Source organism: Eptesicus fuscus, chromosome 21 (assembly GCF_027574615.1).
Source record: "Eptesicus fuscus isolate TK198812 chromosome 21, DD_ASM_mEF_20220401, whole genome shotgun sequence".
NCBI classification, from domain to species: domain Eukaryota; kingdom Metazoa; phylum Chordata; class Mammalia; order Chiroptera; family Vespertilionidae; genus Eptesicus; species Eptesicus fuscus.
Window position 1 is genome coordinate 39,442,394 of NC_072493.1, and position 27,406 is coordinate 39,469,799.

The 27,406-nt window shown below is 41.6% G+C and overlaps 1 protein-coding gene across 3 annotated transcripts; it reads left to right on the forward strand.

Annotated features, from left to right (window-relative positions):
- Positions 1 to 871: 871 nt before the first annotated feature.
- LOC103301451 (zinc finger protein 112) lies at positions 872 to 27,134 on the forward strand. 3 transcript variants are annotated; one of them, XM_054710913.1, is made up of 6 exons: positions 872 to 910; positions 6,275 to 6,336; positions 8,187 to 8,216; positions 11,728 to 11,854; positions 16,035 to 16,130; positions 24,427 to 27,134. In XM_054710913.1, the coding sequence occupies exons 3-6, from the start codon at positions 8,202 to 8,204 to the stop codon at positions 26,910 to 26,912; spliced, it is 2,724 nt and encodes a 907-aa protein (XP_054566888.1). In that variant the 5' UTR covers positions 872 to 910; positions 6,275 to 6,336; positions 8,187 to 8,201; the 3' UTR covers positions 26,913 to 27,134. The 3 variants fall into 3 exon arrangements, with proteins under 3 accessions (XP_054566888.1, XP_054566890.1, XP_054566889.1); XM_054710915.1 differs by lacking the exon at positions 24,427 to 27,134 and adding an exon at positions 16,405 to 16,515; XM_054710914.1 differs by lacking the exon at positions 872 to 910 and adding an exon at positions 1,210 to 1,232.
- Positions 27,135 to 27,406: the final 272 nt, after the last annotated feature.

The following is a 27,406-nucleotide window of genomic DNA, read 5'->3' on the forward strand; positions in this document are numbered from 1 at the left end:
GGACCTGTGAACCAAGAGGTCACATGTGCGGGCTCAATCCCCAGTAGGGGGCGTGCATGAGGAAGCCGATCAATGATACTCTCATTGATGTTTCTATTTCTTCCTCTCCTTTCCTCTCTGACATCAATAAAAGTATATATATATATATATACATAGGTGTGTGTGTGTGTGTATATATATATATAATATCATAGGTCTTTTTTTCCCCTCCTTTGCTTTTTACTTTGGAAATTTACCAGTATGGTCAAATGCTCTAAGAATAGGATAACATTCCATAGAACCATCACCAGGCTTTAACCCTCGTCAGTATTTGCTAACCTTGTTGCATCTAAACCTTCCACCTACTCCTCACCCCTGTCAAGTTTGCAGAAAAAAAGGGAGAAGGTGACCACGCTCACCTAACAGTATAGAATTCAGACTGACTCTCCTAAAGACTGACTATCCAAATACTGACTACCCCCCCAAAAAAAAAGGCAGCTTGGCGGAAAGAGCTGCCCGCAGGAGATTGGGAAGTGTAGTCCACAGGGTGAGAGGCAATCACACTCCCGAAAAGCCGCCTGTAAAGCATGCATACACAAGTATACAGTATAGTTCTCCATGTTTGGAAGCATTTCGGCTCCAGGAAAGCGGGGTTATGGAATTCGTTCCGGATCCGTAAACTGTGAAATACAATCCAGACTCTAGGTGTACCAGCCGGCACTTCCGCCCTAGGAAGGCGACGGAGTGGCCTGGGAATTCTGGGAAGTGTAGTCTGGGAACACTGTAGTTGGATAATTTCCGCTCCAGGAGGCCGGGGCTGTGTTCCAGCTCCCGTCGGGAATTCTGGGAAGCGTAGTCCAGGAGGTCTCTGTAGGCAGAGTCACTTCCGCCCCAGGTACTCGAGGCCGCGGCCTTCATTCCTCTCGGAAAGGTGAGCCCGCACCTCCCCGCGCGCCTCTCCCCGCGCCCTCACTGACCTTCCTCCGCTTTGCTGTGGGCCGGTGGTGAGCAGGCCGTCCGCCGCGAGGAAGAGAGCCCACCTGCGGCGAAGGGCGGGCTTGTGTTCCCTTTGAATGAGCCTGCGGGACGGCGGGGCGGTTCGCGCCTCCCCGCCTCAGGCCCAGCCTGGGTCGTACCTCGCTGGGATGCAGGGCCGCCCGCGTTCAGTCCCTGCCCGCACCGTCTCCCGACCGCCGGCCGGCGCTGCCGCTCCCTGGCGAAGTGACGTTCGGAGAGCATCTTAATGTCTCTGAGTGCGTTTCCTCTTTAAGTCGGTGTCAGTGTGTCCACCTTATTGTTAAAGCTATTTTGAGAGTTACATGGGAGCGTCGAAGTGAAAGACCGAGAGCCTGTCTTTCGGGACCAATACGTCTCTTGCTACCAGCCCTTGGTCCTTTCCGGAGAAGCTTGTGTGAACCCGGGAGGGGGTCGGCGCCCCCCGGTCCTGCTCTCATCTCTGAAGGAAGCGGGGCCGTACCCGGCTTTCTCATAATGCTTTTCACTTTAATTTTTGGAGAGCGCCACGCCTGGCTGTTGTCTGGGATGCCCGCTGCTCCTGTGTCCGGGAGAAGATGATTGAGTTCTCATTTCTCTCCGCCCCTTTTCCGTCCTAGCCTGGACCCCTGAAAAAAGGCTGCAGGGAGGAGGCGAGGACCCTTTGGCCCCTGGCGGCAGAGCCTCAGCCGAGTAGGATTTAGCGTATTTCTTCCTCTTCTGTCTCTTAGGGGAGGAGAATTGCCTTCACTCATCCGCAAATTCTTTTGCTTCCGAGATGCCGTGATGTTGGTTGAATAATGCAGGGAGGGATGGGGTGTGCTTGGCATGAGTAATAACGGTACTGTTCAAGCACTGAGTGCTAACTGTTATTCTGGGAGTTTTATGTGCATTAACATTTAATCCTCACAAGAGCCCAGTGGGGGTCAGGGGTCCTCCTGTTCTTCTGTTAAAGATGAGGAAACGGAGACACTGGGGCATAAGTTGTTTGTCCTAAATCGCAAGATGCTGCGCTGGGATTGGAACTGAGGCAGTTTCCATCTGTTGTCTTAGTTCTTAACGTGTGTAGTATCTGCTTGAGAAGGCATGTTTTGGATTTTTGTAGAGGGCCATGAAAGCTGTGTGGGTGAGCTCTGAGTTTTTGATAAGATTTTTTTTTTTTTAGTTATCTGCAATTTAATTGTACTTTATTTGAAATTATATTTATAGTTCAAGTTCTGATTATAGACATGATCGCACATTTTAAAGAATGAAGAAAATAGACAAAGTATAAAGAAAAAGATTTAATTATTCAGGACCGCAGGATACAGAGAAAATAGTAATACTTTAATGTTTTCCTGTTCCATAGATTTTTGGATTTTTACTTAAGTTTTACAAAATAGGTATCATAGGTGTTCATTTCCCTTTAAGTTTTTACTACGGAAATTTATAATCATAGCCAAATGTAATAATAAAATAATGAACCCCTGTGGAGCCATCACCCAAATTCAACCCTTGTTAACATGCCAGTCTTGTATTGACCCCTCCCCTCCAAATTTTTATGTTTCGGTATTTTAAAGCAAATCCCCAACGTTGAGTCAGTATGATAGAGATTGATTTATTGCCATAATTGTTAAAAATGGGTTATCACACTTTGTTTATATCCAAGACCAAGAAAAGGCTATTCTGGCAGCTACTCTAAGGTGTTCAGTCTTTGCAGCTTGGAGAATGGTGCTTGAGAAGGCTTCGGCGAGGGACGGTGATGAATCTTGTTTTCTCAGACCCAGTTGTACTTAACCTGTGTCTTGTGGCTCTTTGTTTCTTATTTATTAAAATTATTTAAATATATTTTGTATTGATTTCAAAGAGGAAGAAAAGGGAGAGAGAAACATCAAGGATGAGAGAGGATCATTGATTGGCTGCCTTCTGCAGGCCCCACACTGGGGATGAAGCTTGCAACCCGGGCATGTGCCCTTGGCCGGGAATCAAACCTGGGACCTTTCAGTCCACAGGCCGATGCTCTATCCACGGAGCCAAGCCGGCTAGGGCTCTTGGTTTCTTATTTCTCTCCTTCCACACACTGACAGTTCTTCTGTTGCTGGGAACATGCCAGCACGAAGTACACGGTTGGCGAGGGTTTGCAGTTAGAGTCGGTACTCAAAGGACAGCTGGCATGAGGGGTCTGCAGTTCAGTTTCTGAAATTGAATTAAGTAGCAAAGCAGAATAGAAATGACCCTTGGAGATGTTCCTTAATCTCCCATAGTATTAATGAGCTATGGAATTCATCAACTATTTCAGAGAATTAAAAAGTTCGTGAGCAATTATTTTATTTTTTTTTAATATATATTTTATTGATTTTTTACAGAGAGGAAGAGAGAGGGATAGAGAGTTAGAAACATCGATGAGAGAGAAACATCAATCAGCTGCCTCTTGCACACCCCCCACTGGGGATGTGCCCGCAACCAAGGTTCATGCCCTTGACCGGAATCGAACCTGGGACCCTTGAGTCCGCAGACCGACGCTCTATCCACTGAGCCAAACTGGTTTCGGCATGAGCAATTATTTTGATGATTTAAAACAAATTTCCTCAGAACCACATTGGTAGAAATGAGAACAGCTGACAGTAATGTTGTGTTTTTTGAGCGAGGCAGTGTTTCCAATGGTTTACATATATTAACTTCTCATACAAACCTGATTCTACAGGAGAAAAAAAAGGGTGTTTTTTTTTTTTTTAAACAACTATTGTATAGTAAAATTGACTCTCTTTTTTCTTTTATATAAAAATTCTATTAGTTTTAACACATTGCAGATTTATGTAGTTACCACCATCATTGGATACATAACAGTTCCATAACCCCTCAAAACTCCCCTCCTATTTTCCCTTTATAATCACCCCTCGCCACTCTGTAACCACCCACCAGCAACCACTATAACACTATAGTTTTGTCTTTTTGAGAATGTCTTGTAAACGGACTCATGTCAGACTGAACCATTTTTTAAAGGAAACAGCACCCAGTTTTTGTCAATCACATTCTTTAAAATTTTTTAAAAATATATTATTTATTAATTTTTTTTAGAGAGAAGGGAAGGGAGAGGGATAGAGAGATAGGAACATTGATCGGCTGCCTCCTGCACACCTCCCCTGGGGCTCAAACCCACAACCTGGGCATGGGCCCTGACCAGGAATCAATCTGGTAACCCCTTGGTTCATGGGTCGCCACTCAGTCACTGAGTCACACCGGCTGGGCAGAATCTTTTTTTTTAATGTTTTTTAATTGATTTCAGAGGAAGGAGAGAGAAACATCGATTCGCTGCCTCCTGCACGCCCCCTACTGGGCATCGAACCCACAACCTGGGCATGGGCTCTGACCTGGAATTGAACCGGCGACCTTCTGGTTCATGGGATGATGCTCAACCAACTGAGCCACACTGGCCAGGCCAGATAGACCTTTTGAGGCTCCATTCTTTTTTTTTTTTTTCTGGTGAGTTGTTTTATTATTTTTTTTTTAATTAAATCTTTTTTGTTGAAAGTATTGCATATGTCCCCTTTTTCCCCCCATTGACCCCTTCTACCTCATCCCCACCCCTGCCCCACCCCACTGTCTGTGTCCATGGGTTATGCATACAAGTTCTTTGGTTGCTCTCTTCCCACCCACCCACCCTGCCTCCCCTCTGAGGTTCAACAGTCTGTTCACGCTTCTGTGACTCTGGGTCTATTTTTTTTTTTTTTTCTGGGTCTATTTTTGATCAGCAGTTTTTTGGATCATTAGATTCCACATATGAGTGAGATCATTTGATACTTGTCTTTCTCTGGCTTATTTCTCTTAGGATAATACTCTCTAGGTCCCTCCATGCTGTCTCAAAGGGTAAGAGATCCTTCTTTTTTACTGCTGCATAGTATTCCATGGTGTAAATGTACCACAGCTTTTTTATCCACTCACCTACTGCTGGGCACTTGGGCTGTTTTCAGATCTTAGCTATTGTAAGTTGTGTTGCTATGAACATAGGGGTGCATACATTTTTTCTGATTGGTGTTTTGGGTTTCTTTGGATATATTCCTAGGAGTGGGATCACTGGGTCAAATGGCAGTTCCATATTGGATTTTTTGAGGAAACGCCATTCTGTTTTCCATAATGGCTGCACCAGTCTGCATTCCCACCAGCAGTGCACTAGGGTTCCCTTTTCTCCACATTTGAGGCTGCATTCTTTCAGTAGAATGTCTTTGAAATTCATCCGAGTTGTATGTATTAGTACTTCATTTGTTGTTATTACTGGTTAATATAGTAATTACTAGAGGCCCGGTGCACGAAATTCATGCACTCGGGGGTGGGGGAGGGTCCCCTCAACCTGGCCTAAGCCGGCAGTTGGACATCCTTAGTGCTGCTGCAGAGGCTCCCACCACCACAGCTGCGCTCACCAGCCATGAGCCTGGCTTCTGGCTGAGTGGCACTTCCCCTGTGGGAGCGCACTGACCACCAGGGGGCAGGTCCTGTGTCGAGTGTCTGCCCCCTGGTGATCAGTGCCTGTCATAGCGACTGGCCGTTCCGCTGTTCCGTCAATTTGCATATTAGCCTTTTATTATATAGGATGGACATACAATAGTTTATCCATTCACCCATTGAAGGCTATTTGTGTTGTATCCACTTTTTGGCAGTTATGAATAGGCTGCTGTAGACATATGTGTACAAGATTTTGTGCTTAATTTCCCCAAAATACATAATCAGGAATGGGATTGCTGGGTAATATGGAAAGTGTATGTTTAACTTTATAAGAAACAGCCAAACCGTGTAATGACTTTTGAGAGTTCCAGTTACTCCACATCCTTGTCAGCAATTATTGTCTTTTTTAATTTTAGACATTCTAATAGGTGTGTATTGGTATCTCATTATAATGTCCATTTCCCTAATGATTAATGATGTCCATCAGATATATTTTCTCTTCAGCTTTTTTGCCAATATTCCTAGCTGTAAAAACTGTCCCAATATCTCAGGTTATGAGGATTAAATGAGGCAATTCCTCTAAAACACAGGATTTGGTTCTTCTCACCACCTTTCTGCTTCCTCATTTGCCCCAGGTGCCCTCTGACCCGCAATCTGTTGGAGTACTCTGATTAGCTCTTAGTAGCCAGTACAGCTCTGTCATCCTCCAGGGCTAAGATCAAGCCACATTTTCTCCACTGAGCCCATTCCAGCCCCCTCCCTTATCCAGTCTGTGTTTGAGGGCCCCTTCCATGTTCTCCCAAAGGACCCTACTTAAACTCTCCTCTGTCATCTATCAGTGTGTGGTATAATTGCTAATTATCTAATTGTTCTCTCACCCTAGGCTCTGAGCAAATAAAGATCTGGGATTTATATCCCTTTTAGAAGGTGATCCATAAATGTTGGGTAAGTGAAAGAAAACAACCCTTTCGTTGCTAATTATGTGGCCAAGTTAATACTTAGTAGTTATGCATACATTTTGTGGCTTCTATAGCAGGGCCTTGTGGGCAGGGACTGGGAGGGGGTGGGTACTCTACTGGAGAAGCAGAAAACCTCCTACAGTGGGGCTAAAAGGCTCCTCATTGCCCAGCCAGCGTGGCTCAGTAGTTGAGCATCAACCTATGAACTAGGAGGTCACGGTTCGATTCCCTGTCAGGGCACATGCCCAGGTTGCGGTTTTGATCCCCAGTGTGGGGCTTGCAGGAGGTAGCCAATCAATAATTTTTTTAAATCATTGATGTTTCTGTCTCTCCCTCTCCCTTCTTCTCTGAAATCAATAAAAAATAAAAATAATAAAAATAAATAAAAGGCTCTGCCTTATTCGTAGCCCATTTTTTTAGTTCTTTGTTTTTAGATCTTGTCGTTGCCTGGGAACAGTAAATAAAGTAAACAATAGTAAATATCTGTTGAGAACATTGAATTATTTTGAGGAAGAACCCAAGAAATTTAACTCCTGGTTTCCAAGTCCTTCCAGGGGTTGAGCGCTGAGCCAACACTTTTCAGAGATGAAAAATGTCGTAGCATCATGGGCTTTTTAAATCTTTCATGATATCCTTGTGAGAATAGGGTGTACTATTTGAGCCTCCTCCTGCTTTAGGAAGTATATTCACCAGCCATAAAACTTTTTAAAGGATGGTCTCAGTGTTTAAACATATGTTATTACTCAGGCCACAAACCAAATTATTAAGTAAGAAGCCATAATCCCTGCCACCTAGATGTCTTACGAGACACAATTGCAAGGACAGTTTTATGATATAGAGTAGTATCTGCTTTTCTGCAGCTGCAGGATAATAGGAAACGTTGGCATGTTTTCCACTACTCACGCATATGTTCCTAACAACAGTCATAATGAAGCATAGAGAGGTTTATTAATTTAACCATGTATTTAAATATCTATAGCAGTGTCAATGTCAATATATAATAAATGTACAGCCAATATATACCAATGTCAGATCTTAAAGGAATTGTCAACAGAGTCCACTTTTGTTGTTGTTAGCCCTCACTGGAGGATATTTTCCCCATTAATTTTAGAGAGAGTGAAAGGAGGAGGGCTGGGAAGAGGGGAGAGAGAAACATCCATGTGAGAGCCTCATTAATTGGTTGTCTCCTGCACCTGTGGAACCAGCAACCCAGGTACGTGTCCTTGATCAGAATTGAACCCGAGACCCTTAAGTTCTTGGGCTGACGCTCTAACCATTGGGAGATGCTGGCTAGGGCAATAGAGTCCACTTTTTATTTGTTTGTTAATATATTTTTATTGACTTCAGAGAGCAAGGGATAGGGAGAGGGAGAGAGAAACATCAATGATGAGAGAGAATCTTTGATCGGCTGCCTCTTGCACGCCCACCACTGAGTATCAAGCCGGCAACCTGGGCATGTTCCCTAACCGGAATAGAATCATGACTTCCTGGTCTGCAGGTCAATGCTCTACCCCTGAGCCACACCGGCCAGGCCAGGGTCCACTTTTAACCAGTATATTCCTCCACTTCTCCCTTCCCACATTTCTCAGGATCAGAAAGAATACCTTAGAAGCCACAAGTTGTCTGAGGACTTCTGAGTACAGCGTGGAGGCTGTCTCGTGCACTCAGGCATCCTTCCGAATAGCCTAATGGTAGCTGGAATCCAGCACACTCTGCCAGCTAAGGTGTATGTGGCAGCGTCTGCCTGGGGAAAGGGACAACCTTTTCCACTTTGCACAAAGATCTATTTCCCTTTCTCCCTTGGCTTCTTTCTTACCTTGTTCTGCCTTTCCCTAGGAAAAGAAGGAGAAAATGACCAAGTTCCAGGTGAGTGGCATTTTTATTTCTGTCACTTAACATGTTATTTCATTTCTCAGTATGTGGATATCTTTTTTCTCTTCCTCAACCAGTATAAAGAATGACACTAGACATTTAATACCATTTATAAGACATGCTTTTTGTTTCATTTGAAAAAATTTTTCTTGTAGTTTTTTTAAATTATTTTATTTCACAAATAATAGCATAAAAGATGCTAGAAATTAAAAAAGAAAAACAAGCTATTTACCCTGCTTACAAATCATCTCCCCCCCATAGTCATTTTTTATGTACATTCATAACTGTACTTGAAATAATAGATGCAATTTTGAATTGGTTTTTATTTTCAGTTAAAATTATAGCATGTAATTTTTGTCATCTAGTATTACTTCAGTGAATGTTCTACCTCCCGCTCTTTATTTCCCATTCACAAATTTTTAAGTTCTCGAGGATTCTTGCCGTTTTGCATAGCAGTATCAGTTTTCTACATATAATCTTTACTAAAAAAGTAATTCTGAGAGAATTCTAATATAATTTGTCCTTATGTTCCAGGGACTTAAAACTAAAAAGCATGTGTGTTTTTTTTGTCCCTGAGGTAGTTTGTAAAAAGATTGGTTTTGTCTCACAGGATCATACTGAATGAACCTGAACTCAGAAAAAAATAGTGTTAGATGTTTTCATACAAAAAGAGCTAGCTAGATCCTTTCTGCCCAGGAAGGACCTGAGGCTCTCTATGTGTATGTCTGCTTGCATGCCTTTATGTGTTTCATCATTCGTATATTAATTTATTTTATTAGAGTAATATAGGTACTTAATTTAAAAACTAGTCATACTATAGGATGTAGGTACTTTCCACCTGCACTTTATTCACTGCTTTGACGGGGACTTAGAATCGTCTGTACTATTATGAATATAGAGGTTCATGTATGTTCAGGTCCTCCTCAGGTTCTTACAGAAGATAAGCATCCGGCCCACTCCAAAGCCTTTCTCATCTGGACCAAGAATATCAGACATACTAATTGGTGTAAAGAGAAGCAGAAACTTTTAAAACCACCCACAGTTCTCATTCAGAGACCAAGACCTGAAATTGTGATGTTTGGAGCTCCAGCCAGAAATGCAGAATTGAACAGGTCTCTATTGAAAAAATGTAACTTTCCTGCTCTGACCAGATGGCTCATTTGTTTGGAGCGTCATCCTACACACCAAAAGGTTGCGCGTTTGATTCCTGGTCAGGGCACATACCTAGGTTGTGGGTTCAATCCCCTGTCAGGGCACATAGGAAGGCAACTGATTGCTGTTTCTCATATCAATGTTTCTTTCTCCCTGTCTCTCCATTCCACTCTCTAAAAATCAATAAAAACACCCTTGAGTGAAAATTAAAGAAAACAGATCTTCAACTTTCTTTATAGCAAAAAGTTACAAGACAAATAGCAAAGTAAAATGAAAAATATTTATAGCAAACATGGATAAACAGGCCTTAATGGCCCCCAAATTAGCATTATTACAAAACAAGAACTAGAGATGACCAGCAAATAAATGAAAAGAGAATGATCTTCATTACTAATAAATTTTGTGAAAATGTTATGAAATGACTGCTTTTTACTTCCCAAATTTACTTCTAATACTATCAAAGATGTTTTTTTAAAAAGTATTCGTGTCCAGTGTTGGCCAGGGTATAGAGGTTTAGGAATTTACATTTTTTTGGCAGAAGAATAAGTTGGAAAAACCTTTTTTTTTATTTTTTTTTTTTTTATTTCAGAGAGAAAGGGAGAGGGAGAGATAGAAACATCATTGATGAGAGAGAGTCATCGATCGGCTTCCTCCTGCATGCCCCCCAGTGGGGATCGAGCCCACAACCCGGGCATGTGCCCCCAACTGGAATTGAACCCAGGACCTTTCAGTCTTCAGGCTGACGCTCCATCCACTGAGCCAGACCGGCCAGGGCTGGAAAAACCTTTTTGAAGGAAAAACCTGCTGTTAAGATTTTAAAACTTTAAAGATGATTCTTCAAAATTACCATTTTCTACTTTTTGGAATCTATTTTAAGGAGATAATCAACAGATTTCCAGGGACTGAGTTCTCTGTGAAAGGGTTTTTTTTTCAAATTGTCTATAATAATCTAAAACTAAAGTAAGCATGCATTATTAGTATATATCAGTATATTCTAGACCATCAATTCCTTGAATGACTATGCAGCCCTGAAATGGGATGACAATAATCACAATAATAACTAACACCTATTGGGTTTTACTATGTGCCAAACACTGTTCCTAAGGACTATGCCTATAGTCACTCATTTTATTACCAGTGCCCTAAGGCAGTGGTCGGCAAACTGCGGCTCGCGAGCCACATGCGGCTCTTTGGCCCCTTGAGTGTGGCTCTTCCACAAAATACCCACGGCCTGGGTGAGTCTATTTTGAAAAAGTGGCGTTAGAAGAAGTTTAAGTTTAAAAAATTTGGCTCTCAAAAGAAATTTCAATCGTTGTACTGTTGATATTTGGCTCTGTTGACTAATGAGTTTGCCGACCACTGCCCTAAGGTATAGGCATGAGAAGCGCATGAGGAACTTGTCTGAGGCCACACAGCCAGCATCACATTCCAGTGTGAACACAGGCAGAGCTGCGCCCAAGCCACAGCACCATGAATGCTGCATACTCCATCCAGATGGCTACAGAGTTTGGTCTTCGTACTTAAACCATCAGGGTGACTGGTGCCCTGTCAGTTAACAAATAAGTGGAGTGTGTGGGTAAAAGGGAAAACAGACTCGTCACACAGGGGAGAACTAAATCTTTTCTGGAGCATTATTGATAAAATTTAAAATATTAGCAACTCACTAAACTGATCTCATGACAAACCAGTGGGGCAGAGCCACAATGTGCTCATTTACAGTTCAAAGCACAGACACATTTTGCCTTTGTCACACAGGGATTGTTAGGACTTTTAGCTGCAATAATGTCACAATTATTAGGTGACATTATTGATCAAATTTCAAATACTAGTTCATGGCCCTAGCCGGTTTGGCTCAGTGGATAGAGTGTTGGCCTGCAGACTGAAGGGTCCTGGGTTAGATTCTGGTCAAGGGCACGTGCCTCAGTTGCAGGCTCCTGGCCCTTGTTGGGGGCATGGGGGAGGCAACCAGTTGATGTGTCTCTCTCACATCAGTGTTTCTCTGTCTCTCCCTCTCCCTTTCACTCTAAAATCAATGGAAAATGTATTCTCAGGTGAGGATTAAAAATATAATTAAAAATAAATGAATAAACAAATAAAATATTAGCTCGTGATGCAGCAGAGTTCCAGGGACTTCCCTATAGGTGTGCTACCAAAAGGCAGCAATTTTAAGTATTAGGATTTCTTTTCTTGCAGCCCTTTTGATGGATGGAATTAGCCGTGTGGAAGGCAAATAGAAAGCAGCTCCTTAAATGTGACTCAGGTGCCTCAGAGGCCAGAACACTTTCCCATACTTAGATTTTCTCATTGCTGCTCTTCTTCGATAAACATAGTCTGTGTGTGTTTGGTGTTGTAGGAGGCGGTGACGTTCAAGGACGTGGCTGTGATCTTCACGGAGGAGGAGCTGGGGCTGCTGGACCCGTCGCAGAGGAAACTGTACCGAGACGTGACTCTGGAGAACTTCCGGAACCTGGTCTCAGTGGGTGAGGACGGTGCCCTCTGTAAAGTCAGGGTCAGCCTCCTGGGTGTCTATGTGCTCAGCTGTGTAAAGCTCTGGGACTCCTGCCGTCATCCTCTGGGCTTGGGCATCTAGGAGTCCTAACAATCCCTGTGTGACCAAGGCAAGATTTTCTGTGCTTTGAACTGTAAATGAGCACATTGGGGCCCTGCCCCACTGGTTTGTCACGAGATCAGCTTAGTGAGTTGCTCCAGCTTCTTTGTTTCTCAGGATGTCAGTAACTGTTTATTAACTGGACTTTTCAGAGGCACTTTGTTTCTCGCTTTAACTGTATTTGTAAGTAACTTTAAAATTACAGAACATTTACAAAAGTAAAAATAGGGAACAGGAACACCCATTTAGCTTTTACCCAGATCCCCCTGAAATAACATTTTACACCTTTGCTTTATCATGTATGCTCAGATTCTTTCTCTTTTATGCTTTATGTATGTACATGTAAATGTATGTATGTTCATAACATTTTCTTCCTGAGCCATTGTGGGTAATTTACATACTCCATCTCCCTTTATCTCCAAATACATCAGTGTATATGCAGAGTTTGGGAGTCCCCAAGACTACACTCTCTCAGACACCAACTGCAAGTTCAGGGGTCTCCAGTAACACCCCGAGGTTTGATAATTAGCTGGAAAGCCTCTCAGAACTCACTGAAAGCTGATATACTCCTGGTTACAGTTTATTACCTGGAAATGAAATAGTCAACCAAGGGAGGCGATGCATGGGGAGAGTCCAGGAGAGTCTCCAGCACAGGCTCCCAGTCGTCTCCTCCCAGTGGAGTCGTGGGCAGCACTAACTCTTCCCAGCAGAGTGTTGGACAGTACACACGGTGTATTACATCCGGGCCTTGGTGCCCCGAGTTTTCTGGGGGCTTGGTCAGGTAGATGTGGTTGGACACCTGTGTGGCTAAGCTTAGTTTCCAGCCCCTCTGGAAATCAAGCTGATAGCACGTGGCCCAAACCCCACCATAAATCACATTGTTAAGCTATCTGGTCTGGCCCACGGCCTCTGGGTAAGAAAGACACTCTCATTGAGTAGAACACTCCAAGGGCTTCGAGACCACCTCCCGAGAGCTGAGGGCAAAGACCATACTTTGCTTTGGGCAAGGTTAATTCTTCACTGAACAGTATATTTTGTAGAAGTAAGAATATTTTCCTACATATCCCCAGTGCAGATATAATATTTTTATCCATTCTATCATTTATGCTCTAATTTTATGAACAGAGCCCATTCTCATAGCATTTTTTTCTCCCTCCAGAGCAAGATCTAGTCTAGGATCTAGTCAAGCTGTCATGTCTCTTCGACCTCCTTTAATTAAGAACCTTTCCAAAGCATTTCTTTATTTTTTATGGCAGTAACGTTTTTTAAGAATATTGTTACCTGTTCCCCAATTCGGATAGAACATTCCTAGTCTTTCCTCCTAATGAGATCCAGGTGATCCTTTCTGGCTGGCACTCTGCACTGGGAGCGGTGTGTCCTTTTGAGGCATCACATCTAGAGGCACACCACCTGTCCCTTGTGGGCGATTTTAATTTGATCATCGTCAAGACACTGTCCAGTTGCTCCACAATAAAATACTGTTGTTTTCCTCTTGCAGTCATAGGTAACACTTTTTAAGACCACACTAATATTTAGCATCCAATGATGATTCTTGCCTTATTCAGTCTTTACCATGATAGTTACAAAATGATGTTCTGACTTAGTACTTCCCTCATATTTAGCAGTAGAACTTGATGTTGTATAATAAGCAGGACTCCCCATTCATTTATTTGTTATTTATAGGGGTTTGTGAAATTTTTTTTAGTATAACTTATAATTTACTGCTATAATTGTTTTGGTGCTAAAATTGTCCCAAATCTGGCCAACCTTTTAAGTGGACTCTTGTGCCCTTGTAATATGCCCCGTTTTCTTTTAACACTTCCTTATGTAATGCTCATCTTTTCCTTTGCCCCAGCTCTGGAATCAACCATTTATTTTATTAGAGAATGGTATTTAACACCAAGGTCTGCATGTTAAGAATTGTCATTGTCATTTTGTTTCTTGGTCTCAGGGGATAGAGCCAGGAGATAGGGATGTGTGTGTATGTGCATGCACACACATGTTCATATACACAACATACAAACTACATGTGAATATGTACATATGAATAGATGTTCAGTTTTATTTAAAATAAAAGAGACATTGATTAAAATGTACTTGAAATACCATTTCTGACCCATGAGATTGGCAACAAAAATTAAAACATTTTTTGGGCAAAGCTGTGGGAAATAAAACAACTTTCATACATTAAAAATAGAAATACAAAATGATACAGCCACAAAGGAGGGGAATTTGACAGTATATAACAAAACTGTGTTAACCTGCCCTGGCCGATGTTAGTGGTTAGAATCCTAGCAATGGTTATAACCCGGGCTCAGAAAGATTGCGGGTTCCATTTCCTGTCAAGGCCACATGCCTGGGTTGCAGTTTCACTCCCCAGCACAATGAATGCGGGAGACAACCAATCGATGTGCCTCTCTCACATCGATGTTTCTCTCGCTCTCTCTCTCTCTCTCTCTCCCCCCCCCCCCCCTTCCTCCCTGCCACTCTAAAACAAAATCAATGGAAAAAATATCCTCAGGTATTAACAAAACAAACAAGAAAATAACAAAGAACTATGTATTAACTTTTCTAGCATTTCACTTCTAGAAATTTTTCCTAAAGAGAGCGAAGTACAAAAGACCATTAATAGCATACCATAATTTCTTTTTTTTAATATATTTTTTATTTATTTGGGAGAGGGAGAGATAGAAACATCAATGATGAGAGAGAATCATTGATTAGCTGTATCCTGCACACCCCACTGGGGATCAAGCCTACAGCCCAGGCACGTGCCCTGTCTGGGAATTGAACCTTGACCTCCTGGTTCATAGGTCGACTCAACCACTGTGCCACTCTGGCCGGGCGCATACTGTAATTTCTGTAAAGAAGAAATAAGTAAATATATGTATCTCTATCTTTATAAGAAGAAACACAAAAGGATTAATTGAAAAGTAACAAAGTTTTTATAGGTGGGGAAGTAACAGTGTGGAAGGAATGGGGAAGAGAGTCACACCTCTTTGAGTATAGCTTCTTATCTAGTTTGGACTTTAGAAAATATGTTAGTTCAACTCTTTATAAAAATTAAATTAGAATGCAAAGGGATGATAATCTAATACTGAAATAAAAATGAATAAAATGAATTCAGTTGTATTTGCAATTAATACCATAACCAGATTGAAGAGAAAAGAAAGAACTCATGGAAGTAGCTAAGGGAACACAGTATATAATTATATACCCTTAGGTTTAGGTACAGTGAGAGGGGGAGCAGAGAATGAATTACAATCCTGAACATTTTCCAATGGGTCTGTTTTTATAGTGATATATGGAAGAAGCAGTTCTGAAACTATTTTACATGTATGTATTTATTTATTTATTTAGAGGCAGGAAGTGAGAGAAAGAGAGCGAGAGATACTTGTTGTCCTACTTATTTATGCATTCATTAGCTGATTCTTATATGTGTCCTGACCCGGCAACGGAACCCCACAACCTTGGCCATGGGGAAGACACTAATCAATTGAGCTGAAACTATTCTAGTGTAGTATTGGTGCCAAGGCAATTCACGGGAGAGGTGCAGTCTTTTCAGCAGGTGGAGCAGAAACCTTGGATGCCTATATGCATCTATTTGCATGTCTTACACCTCACAAAAAAAATTAACTCAAAATAGATAAGAGATCTAATGTAGATCTAAAACTATGAAACTTCTAGAACAGGCGTTCACAACCTTCCTAATTCCGCGATCCTTTAATTCAGTTCCTCATGTTGTGGTGACCCCCAACCATAAAATTATTTTCATTGCTACTTCATAACTGTCATTTTGCTACTGTTAATGAATCGTAATGTAAATATCTGTGTTTTCCGATGGTCTTAGGCGACCCCTGTGAAAGGGTCGTTCAACCCCAAAGGGGTCGCAACCCACAGGTTGAGAACCGCTGTTCTAGAAGGAAACAGGAAAAAAATCTTCATGATCTTCAAAGAGTTCTTAGATGGGACACCAAAAGCATGATTCATAAAAGAAAATGATAAATTGGACTTCAAAATTTAAAAATTTTGCTCTCCTTGCCTTTTTATAGGGACTCAGCTCTTCAAACCAGACCTTATATTCCAGCTGGAGAGAGAAGAAAAGCGTTTGATGGTGGAGACCGAAACCCAGAAAGATGGGTGTTCAGGTGAGAACTGTCCAGCAATAACCCAGCAGCCAAAGAGCCCCTCCTCGAACAAGTCAGAGCACATCACGTCTCTGTTTCACCTCTGAAGGCTTTCCATTTCACACGTGGTAGAATCTAAAGTACTTACCGTGGCTGTTAGGCCTTCAGATTTCTGTGCCCTCGCACCCTCTAGCTTTCCTATCTTCACACTGTTACTTGTTTGCTCATTCATTCTGTTCCAGCTGCACTGGCCCACTGCTGCCCCTCAGACCTATCGTTTATGCTTCTGCCTCAGGTTCCTTGTCTTGGTTTTCTCTCTGCCTTCAGTGAATGAATTGGTTAATGGACGCATTGTTTTCACTGTCACCAGTCCTCCCTGAGATAGCTAGCTAGTAGGTATAGAATAAATCAGTGCAATCAAAGGATACTCCAGAACGTTATTTTGTCATCTGATGAATGCTTGTCCTAATTCTTTTTAGGTGTCCTTGAATATTCATAGATGGGTAGTCATTATTCCTAAAAGATTAAGAATCACTAATCAACAAGAATATGTATCGAACATGATCAGTGCCAACATTATAACTGAGCTTCCCATGCAACAATTCCACGTGAGACAGTTTTGCATTGGCGATAACTTCCTTATTCATATGCCCAGCTCTTCATCTTCCCATTCTATCCTGCTCCCCCTCCCATTCTCTAACCCCTATATAGTCTCTGTATTTAACTAAAAATTTGAAGTAGACCTTTCAAGTTTGACATTTATGTGAGCACAAACATCCTGGTAATGTTTCTTCTCTGATCTCCTTTTCTGTCCCAAGTTGAATGTCATTCCCTACAGTGAAAAAGAGAAATAGCTGCGTTTCTCTGCCCCCGCTCCACATAACCTTGTTTTTGTTTTCATAACATTATATATTTTCCCCTGTGGACTGAGTTAAAACTAATTCTAAAACGATAGCTTTGTGGCATGGAGTTGGATGTTGGAGCCATTGTTAATGTGGATAATTTGAAAAATAAAACTCTTGCCGCAGCCGGTTTGGCTCAGCGGATAGAGCATCAGCCTGTGGACTGAGGGTCCCAGGTTTGATTCCAGTCAAGGGCACATGCCTGGGTTGTGGGCTTGATCCTCAGTAGGGGGCGTGCAGGAGTCAGCTGATCCATGATTCTCTCTCAACATTGGTGTTTTTATCTCTCCCTCTCCCTTTCTCTCTGAAATCAATAAAAAAATATTTTTAAAAATATGAAAAATAGAACTCTTCTTCTCAAGCTCACATGAAACATGGGCCATAAAACATACCTTAACAAATTTGAAAGAATGAAAGTCAGCTCTCAGACTACAATGGAATTAAGTAGATATTAGTAAATTAAATTGCGGGGAAAATCCCCAAATACATGGAGATTAAACAACACTTTTCTAAATAACACATGGGTAAAAGAAAAACATCTTGAGAAATTAAAAAAATACTTTGGACAAAATGAAAAGGAAAACAACATATCAAAATTTTGGCATGCAGCAAAAGCAGTACTTAGAAGAAAATTGATTCCATGCATTAGAAAAGAAGGAAGTATTCAAACATCTAAGCATCCACCTTAGGAAACTAGAAAAAGAAGAGCAAATTGAATCCAGAGTACGCAGATGAAAAGGATGAGAATTGGGGCAGAAAGCAATAAAATTGAAAATAGGAAATCAGTAGAGAAAACCAGTGCAACCAAAAACTGGTTCTTAGAAAAAAGATGCATAAAATTGACAGGCAAATTTAACCAGGCTAATTAAGAAGAAAGAGGGGACACAAATTACTAATATTAAAAATGAAAGAGGAGACATGACCTCAGAACCTGTGAGCTTTAAAAGGATATTAATAGAATACTATGGTCCTCACCAGTTAGGCTCAGTGGCTACAGCATTGGCCTGTGGACCGAATTGTCCCGGGTTCCATTCCGGTCAAGGGCACGTGCATTGGTTCCAGGCTTCTTCTCGGCCCAGGCCCTGGTCAGGGTTTGTGCAAGAAGCAACCAATTGATATGTTTCTCTTACATCAATATTTCTCTCTGTCTTTCCCTCTCTCCCACTCTCTCTAAAAATCAATAGAAAAATATCATTGGGTGAGGATTTAAAAAAATAATAAAAATAAAGTAGATTTTTTAAAATAAATAAAAATAAAATAATACTTATGAACAAATTCCCTGACCACAAATAATAACCTAGATGAAATGGACTAATTCCTTGAAAGACACTTTGCTAAAACTTACACAATAAAAAAGAAACAATATGAATAGGCCTATATCTGTTAAAGAAATTGAGTCAATAATTAATAACCTTCTAAAACAAATTTAGAATTAATTGAGTTGTGAGAAAAAGAAGTAGAAACAGACAAAAGGTCCAATAAGGTAAATATGTTCTGTTAAAGCAAGGTAAGCCTCAGATGTGGTTAAGAGTGTAACCCACACAGCAGCTTAAGTATTAGTGTATAATGAAAACATTATTGTTACTGTATCTTCTGTCGAGAAAATGCCTTAATTTCTCTTACTATCTAAAACTGTTTAAAACAGCTATTTTTAACCGGTGTGTCACAAGAATTTTTAAAACAAGCAACACCTAACTACTTAGTCAGGAGCACTGACCTCTTTTTCCTTAAATTGTCAAATAAAAAAAATGACAACAGCCAACACAACAATAGCTGTTTGGTGTGAATGATCAAAATTATACCTGTTTTTTGGTCAGATCAGCAAAAAATATTTTTTTGGCATGTTCAACGTAATGTCCATTGCTAGCTACACATTTCCCCATCTTTCAGGTAATTTGTGGATACTGTCCCAATAGCACTTTTCTTGTTTTGAGGCAAACCATTCAGAGACCCAATACGTTGGATTTTACTAGGTGTACCAGTTAATAATGCGGATTTTTTTCAATTGATGGAGTTACACATATGTTGATATATATGTGATTTGATATGTATGCTGTTTTGTTGTATTGACAGCAAGCTTCAAAACTTCATATGTCAAATTTGCTGGAGGTGTTAACATCATAGATATTTTTACACTTAAAAATGTCGAATTCGTGCCAAAAAAAGAGCATTTGCGGGAAGTTTTAATTCATTACTTTATTTTGAAGAAAAGTGCTGCTGAAAGTTATCGTATACTTCGGGAAGCTTATGGTGAACATGCTCCATCTCAAGATACTTGTGAACGCTGGTTTAAACGCTTTAAAAGTGATGATTTCAATGTGAAAGACAAAGAACGTTCAGGTCAACCGAAAAAGTTTGAAGACCAACAATTACAAGCATTATTGGATGAAGATGCGGGTCAAACTCAAAAACAACTTGCAGAAAGATTAAATGTTGCTCAGCAAACAATTTCCGATCGTTTACAAGCAATGGGAAAGATTTTAAAGGAAGGAAAATGGGTACCACATCAACTGAATGAAAGACAAATGGAAAACCGAAAAGTCATCAGTAAAATGTTGCTTCAAAGGCACGAAAGAAAGTCTTTTTTGCATCGAATTGTGACTGGCGATGAAAAGTGGATTTATTTTGAGAATCCCAAATGCACAAAATCCTGGGTTGATCCAGGTCAACCATCAACATCGACTGCAAGGCCAAATCGCTTCGGAAAGAAGACAATGCTCTGCGTTTGGTGGGATCAGGAAGGTGTGGTGTATTATGAGCTTCTAAAACCAGGTGAAACTGTTAATACTGATCGCTACCGACAACAGATAATCAGTTTGAACCATGCTTTGATTGTGAAACGACCAGAATGGGCCAGAAGACAAGGCAAAGTAATTTTGCTTCATGATGATACACCATCACAAACTTCAAAACCAGTTAAAGACACATTAAAAGATCTTGCCTGGGAAGTATTAACCCACCCACCGTATTCACCAGACCTTGCTCCTTCAGATTACCACTTGTTCCGATCGATGGCGCGCACACTTTCTCGGCAGCACTTCAAAACGTATGAAGAAGTGGAAAATTGGGTCTCTGAATGGTTTGCCTCAAAACAAGGAAAGTTCTATTGGGACGGTATTCACAAATTACCTGAAAGATGGGGGAAATGTGTAGCTAGCAATGGACATTATTTTGAATAAAGCATTTTTGATGTTTCTCTTGAAATTACCGTGTTTTCTTTGATTACAAAATCCGCATTATTAACCGGTACACCTGGTATGACATCTTCATTATTGAATGAATTAATACAGGACTGATATGGCTGACTTTCTCAAACTCTAAAGGATTACTAAGGAGATGTAAATTCTTCAAGTGATTTCTTTCAGTGCTCTTTTGCAGTGTATATTTTCTCCATCAAAAAAAGTTGATTTATTTATATGTGCTGCCGAAGCAAGCACTGAAAAAAAAGTTGATTTATTTAAAGTTAATGTTAAATATGTGATCTTTTCCATGAGAGGCTGAATCTAAATGAAATTACATTTTTCCTCTCTATGCCTTTAACATTAAAAACACTGGTCAGAAAAAAAACCTTAAATCTCTTGTGTATTTGAGAGATTCTTATGTCAAATAAGTTTTGTACAAATTTCTATTGAAATTTGTAAGAAATTGGGCTTTCACTAACAAGCTGCTTTCAGGTCCTAAAGCCACCATGTCAGTTCCAAAAGACCCAACATATTAAACTGTATTTTTTTGGATGAATATTGAATGTTTCTGATGATACCAAAACAAAACTATAAGCATTATGATTAACTCTAGCTGAAGGCCCAAACTTTTTACATATTAGCTACTTACTTTATCTGACAGGCCTCCTATAGTATGCTTCATTTCACCTTCAGGTGATAAAATATTAATGTAATAACTGAAAATTTACTTTTGAGATGCCAGAAACATCACTAAGAATTTTTTTAAGGACTGAAATCTTAAAAATGTGCCATAAGTGTTACCCTGGGGTCAATGCAGGGTAGTTTCCAAGTAGAATGTCACACATTCATCAGTATGGCCTTTTCCTTTGTCCTTTTTATTAATTCAAAGATAAGGAGGGGCTACAGGTAAGATTTTGTGTGAGAAAATATAGCAATGTAAAGGTTATTTTAAATACTAGAGGCCTGGTGCACAAAATTCGTGCACAGGGGTGTGTGTCCCTCAGCCCAGCCTGCACCCTCTCCAATCTGGGACCCCTTGAGGAATGTCCGACTGCCTGTTTAGGCCCGATCTAGGACTGAAATCTTAAAATCTAGGATCGGGCCTAAACGGGCAGTTGGACATCCCTCTCACAATCCAGGACTGCTGGCTTCCAACTGCTCGCCTGCCTGCCTTCCTGATTGCCCCTAACCGCTTCTGCCTGCCAGCATGATCACCTCCTAACCACTCCCCTGCCAGCCTGATTGATGCCTAACTGCTCCCCTGCCAGCCTGTTTTCCCCTAACTACCCTCCCCTACAGGCCTGGTCCCCCACAACTGCTCTCCCCTGCAGGCCTGGTCCCTCCCAACTGCCCATCTTGTGGCAGCCATCTTGTGTCCACATGGGGGCAGCCATCTTGTGTGTTGGAGTGATGGTCAATTTGCATATTGCTCTTTTATTAGGGTGGGTTTTTTTTTTGAGAGAGAGAGACTAAAGGAGAGGGAGAGAGAGATAGAAAAATCAATAAGTGAGAATAATTGATTGGCTGCCTCCTGCACGTCCCCTACTGGGAATCTAGCCCAAAAGCTGGATATGTGCCCTGACCAGGAATTGAACCATGACCTCCTAGTTCATGGGTCATGTTCAACCACTGAACCATACTGGCTGGCTAAATGTTATTTTAGAAAGGAAAAAGATTTGCCTGGCCAGGTGGCTCAATTAGTTAGAATGTCATCTGGTACACCAATAAAAGTTGCAGGTTTGATTTCAAGTCATGGCACATACCTAACAAGAAGGTTAGATCCCTGGTTGGGGCAGGTACAGAAGGCAACTAATTGATGTTTCTCACATTAATCTCTCTCAAAAATAAAAAATTTATCCTCAAGTGAAGATTTAAAATATCTATAAAAATAAAAGCATAATATGCTAATTAGACTGGACAGCTGAACTACCTTCTGGATGAAGCCAGGGCACTGCGAGGGCTGAGCCCCTTGCACAAATTTCATGCATTGGGCCTCTAGTTTAAGAGTCCCTAAACATTAAAGTAACTTTACAGTAAAATGGTGCAAGCCAACATCAGTGTTCACTGAGTTTTGTTTGTTTGATAAGTTGCCTTAAAGGACACCTACAGATGCCATGAAATTTGGCTCTGCTTACCTTCCTCAGCCTCCATTTTTTCTGGTGTCTTTGAAATTCTGTCTGTGTTTCACATTCTGATCTGCACCATGGCTCTTGGTAATTGTGAGATATCCTTTGAAAGGAGTTAAAGCTGATATAGGTTTACAGTGACTTAGAAGAACTTATTATTCTCATGATGATAAATACCTTATGAGAGTATTAGTCCACATGATGCCTCAAACATTGATTAAAGATCTGTATTTGCCATCGTCTGCACAGAATTTAACAGACAAACTCAAACATTATCATGCCCATGCGCTAGAGATAAAAGAAAAAGTTATTATCAGGACAAAAAGGATTTGTCCCCTTGAAAAATATTCTAATTTGAGACTATTCCCTTCTATTTTTTCCTTGGTATCTCCAGGCAATCCATGATAATGTGTATGGTTTTACTAAACCTTTGAATAGGGCCACCACGTTCAATATCTAGCTGTGTTGCAAAGTCCTGACTTTGAAACATGTATCCCCAATTATATGAATTCTAATATTCCTGATGTAGCCAAAGAAGACCCATTTTCTTTAAAATATACATATACATATATATATGTATATTATCCTATATAATAAAAGGCTAATATGCAAATAGACTGAACAGCAGAACAATTGAACACTGGTCGCTATGAAGCATGTTGACCACCAGGGGGGGGTGTGTGGAACATGATGGGCATCGGCTGCAGTGGGATGGTGGAGCAGGTGAGCGGGGGTGCCAGACCAAGGCAGGGCGCCAGATGCTGTCATCAGGGCGAGCCTCTGGTGGTTACTGCAGATTCTTGGCTCCCATGCACCGTGGTCCCTTACAGTACTTGCACCCGCTGCTGGTGCCGGCTCCGTTTGCATCCACTGCCAGTGCCAGAGCCACTGCTCACACCCACTGCTGGTGCTCGGCGCCAGTCCCGATTGCTTAGCACCATCAGTGGGTGTGAGTGGCTTCTCCACCTTCCCCTGCTCCTGAGGGGCAATTGGGGCAGCAGTTGCTACTTGCACCCGCTGCTGGCGCAGGCCCCAATTGCTCCGTGTCTTCAGCAGCTGCAAGCAGGCCGGCGCCATCAGCACGTGGGACCAGCAGTGGCGGGAGTGGGGTTGCCTTCAGACAGGGGACTGGGGGGCTGTGGTGGGAAGGGCCAGGTGGGGTCGTGGAGGATGGGCCGAGACCCGCCCCTGTGCCTACTGCAGCCTCACAGCCCACAGTTCAAGGTGCACGAATTTGTGCACTGGGCCCCTAGTGTGTGTGTGTGTGTGTGTGTGTGTGTGTGTGTGTGTGTGTGTGTATGTTTTTAAATATAATTGTATTGATTACAGAGAGGAAGGGAGAGGGAAGAGAGATAGAAACATCAATGATGAGCCGAAACCGGTTTGGCTCAGTGGATAGAGCGTCGGCCTGCGGACTCAAGGGTCCCAGGTTCGATTCCGGTCAAGGGCATGTACCTTGGTTGCAGACACATCCCCAGTAGGGGGTGTGCAGGAGGCAGCTGATCGATGTTTCTCTCTCATCGATGTTTCTAACTCTCTATCACTCTCTCTTCCTCTCTGTAAAAAATCAATAAAATATATTAAAAAAAAAAAAAAGAAACATCAATGATGAGAGAAGATCATTGATTAAATGACTCCTGCACACCCCCTACTGGGGATCGAACGTGAAACCCAGGCATACACCCTTGACCGGAATTGAACCTGGGATCTTTCACTCCTCAGGCTGATACTCTATCCACTGAGCCACACCAGCTAGGGCAAAAAAAATATTTTTATTGATTTCAGAGAGGAAGGGAGAGGGAGAGAAATAGAAGCATTAATGATGAGAGACAAACATTGATCAGCTGCCTCCTGCATACCCCTTTCTGGGGATTGAGCCCACAACTCGGGCATGTGTCCTGACCAGGAATCGAACCATGACCTCCTGGTTCATAGGTCAATGCTCAACCCCTGAGCCCCACCACTAGGCAGAAGAGCCATTTTTTAAGTATTCTTAGAGGTATTCACACGAATATTCATCCAGTTCATTGAAGTTTCATGTTATAACCTTGAAATATGAATAAAAGCATTCACTATGTACATGTCTAAATTCTCTTTATCCTTATAGGAATCAAGAGCCAACATAACATGAAGAGTTTTCAAGAAGTGGGATTAAGCTACCTTTCTCCTAAAGAGCTTTCCTCCTGGCAGACCTGGCAACAGGGTGCAAGTGGGTTAACCAGGTGTCAAGAGTCCATGAAAAATTTTCAAAGGAATATTTCTAAGTTGCAAAAACAAGGTGATTCCCCCTGCCGGATTTGGGCAGGAATACCAATGCAGATTTCTGAAGATGGGAACTATATTTTGACTCCTGGAGAGGATGGTTTCGATTACATAAAAAATCAAGAGTTTCCATCTTGGAGAACCCAGCATTCTTGGAGGAAAATGTATCTGGCAGAGCCACATAATTATCAGTGTGGATGTCAACAAGTTTCCATGAAAAATAATTTCTGTGAATGTGATGGTGTCAGTTGGATCTCACATCACAATGACAATCTGAGAGTACACAGAACAGAAAAAAACCACAACTGCCATGACTGTGGAGAAGACATTATGAAGGTGTCACTGCATAATCAAGATTTAATTCAAACAAGGCAAAAGCCCTGCCCCTGTAATGATTACAGAAAAGTCATCAGGGATGACTTCAACTCTGAGGTTCATCAACAGTTAGACTTAGAAGGGGAATCCCATACATACAGTCCATGTGGAAAGGGCTGTAGTTATAATTCAGTTCTTCATACTCATCAATGTGTTCATAGAAGAGATGATAGTATTTTTGAGAGTTCACATCTGCAATCCCATCAGAGAGAACATACAGAAGAGAAGCCATGTATATGTGAATATGGTGAGAACTTGAATCGGTGCTCCTCTCTTAACATGTATGGACTTATTCACACAGGAAAGACATCCTATAATTATGAGAAAGCCTTCAGTCACAGCTTAGACCTCAGTGGTATTTTTAGGGTTAGCACTGGGCAGGAACCCCATGAATATAAGGAGAATGGGAATGTCCTTAATCATAGTTCTCATCTGCAAGTCCATCAGAAAATCCACACTGAAGAGAAACTATGCACCGATTTAGAGTATGAGGAAGGTTTCATTTGTAGCTCAAATCTTAATATTCAGCATAGAATTCACATGGAAGAGATTCCCCATAATTCGGAGGAGTGTGCTAATGGCTTCAGTCTGCCCTCACATTTTCAGAACCTTCAGATAGTCCATCCTAGGGAACAACCATATAAACATTATTCATGTGGTAACAATGTCAGCCAAAATTCATATCTTCAAGGCCATCAGAAAACTCACATTGGAGAGAAACCATATAAGGAGTATGGAAATGGCTTCAATTGGAATTTAAAACTTAAAGGTCACCAGAGAGTCAATACTGGAGAGAAGCCATACAAATGCAGTGCTTGTGGTAAAGACTTCAGTCATAGATCAGTTTTTAATGTCCATCAGAGAGTCCACACAGGAGAGAAACCTTATAAATGTGAGGAGTGTGATAAGGGATTCAGTCGTAGTTCATACCTTCAAGCCCATCAGAGAGTCCACACTGGAGAAAAACCATACAAATGTGAAGAGTGTGGGAGGGGCTTCAGTCGCAATTCATACCTTCAAGGCCACCAGAGAGTTCACACTGGTGAAAAACCATATAAGTGTGAGGAGTGTGGGAAGGGCTTCAGTCGGAGTTCACACCTCCAAGGCCATCAGAGAGTCCACACTGGAGAAAAACCCTACAAATGTGAGGAGTGTGGGAAGGGATTCAGTTGGAGCTTTAACCTTCAAATTCATCAGAGGGTTCACACAGGAGAGAAACCCTATAAATGTGGGGAATGTGATAAGGGCTTCAGTAAGGCCTCAACTCTTTTGGCCCATCAGAGAGTTCACACCGGAGAGAAGCCATACCAATGTGATGAGTGTGGTAAGAGCTTCAGTCAGAAATCATACCTTCAAAGCCACCAGAGTGTCCACACTGGAGAGAGACCATACGTATGTGAAGTGTGTGGGAAGGGCTTCAGTCAGAGAGCATATCTTCAAGGTCATCAGAGGGTCCACACTAGAGTGAAGCCATATAAATGTGACATGTGTGGGAAGGGCTTTAGTCAGAGTTCACGCCTTGAAGCACATCGGAGGGTTCACACAGGAGGGAAACCATACAAATGTGAGGTTTGTACGAAGCGCTTCAGTGAGAGTTCACGTCTTCAAGCACATCAGAGGATCCACATAGAAGGGAGGGCCTATAAATGTGAACAGTGTGGCAAGGGTTTCAGTGGATTTTCAAGTCTTCAAGCCCATCACAGAGTCCACACTGGGGAAAAGCCATACAAATGTGAGGTGTGTGGAAAGGGCTTCAGTCAGAGATCAAATCTTCAGGCTCACCAGAGAGTCCACACAGGAGAGAAACCATACAAATGTGATGCATGTGGTAAGGGTTTTCGTTGGAGCTCAGGTCTCCTAATTCATCAAAGAGTCCATAGTGATACGTTTTATAAAAGTGAGGAGTATGGTAAGCATTATCCATCAGATAATCCATACACAAATGAGATCCTGTAAAATGGTATTTTGTTTTGTTTTGAAGTCCTCAAATGGAAGCTGAATTTTCCCGTTTATCCGAGTTCTTATAGTAGAAAAAGATTATCTTTAATGAAAATGTGATGTTTTAACCCAACCTCACAATATTCACAATAGGAGACCACACAGCAAATATCTAATGAGAGAGGTGTTTCATAAGGGATGTATAGCATCAGTCATTGCACATGACTTTAACTCAGGGGTCCTCAAACTTTTTTAAACAGGGGGCCAGTTCACTGTCCCTCAGACCGTTGGAGGGCCGGACTATAGTTTAAAAAACAACTATGAACAAATTCCTATGCACACTGCACATATCTTATTTTGAAGTAAAAACAAAACGGCAAAAACACCCGCATGTGGCCCGTGTGCCGTAGTTTGAGGACGCCTGCTTTAACTAGTTGCACTAGGGCTTATAAAGTACGGTCAGGAATTTAACAAAAGTACAATGATGAGCATGCCTAAATCCATATCCACTA

What these genes read in the sequence shown, in the direction of transcription:
- LOC103301451 (XM_054710913.1), top strand. An exon ending in CCGGAACCTGGTCTCAGTGG is followed by an intron (nt 11,855 to 16,034) that starts GTGAGGACGGTG and finishes GCCTTTTTATAG; the next exon opens with GGACTCAGCTCTTCAAACCA. An exon ending in CCAGAAAGATGGGTGTTCAG is followed by an intron (nt 16,131 to 24,426) that starts GTGAGAACTGTC and finishes TTATCCTTATAG; the next exon opens with GAATCAAGAGCCAACATAAC.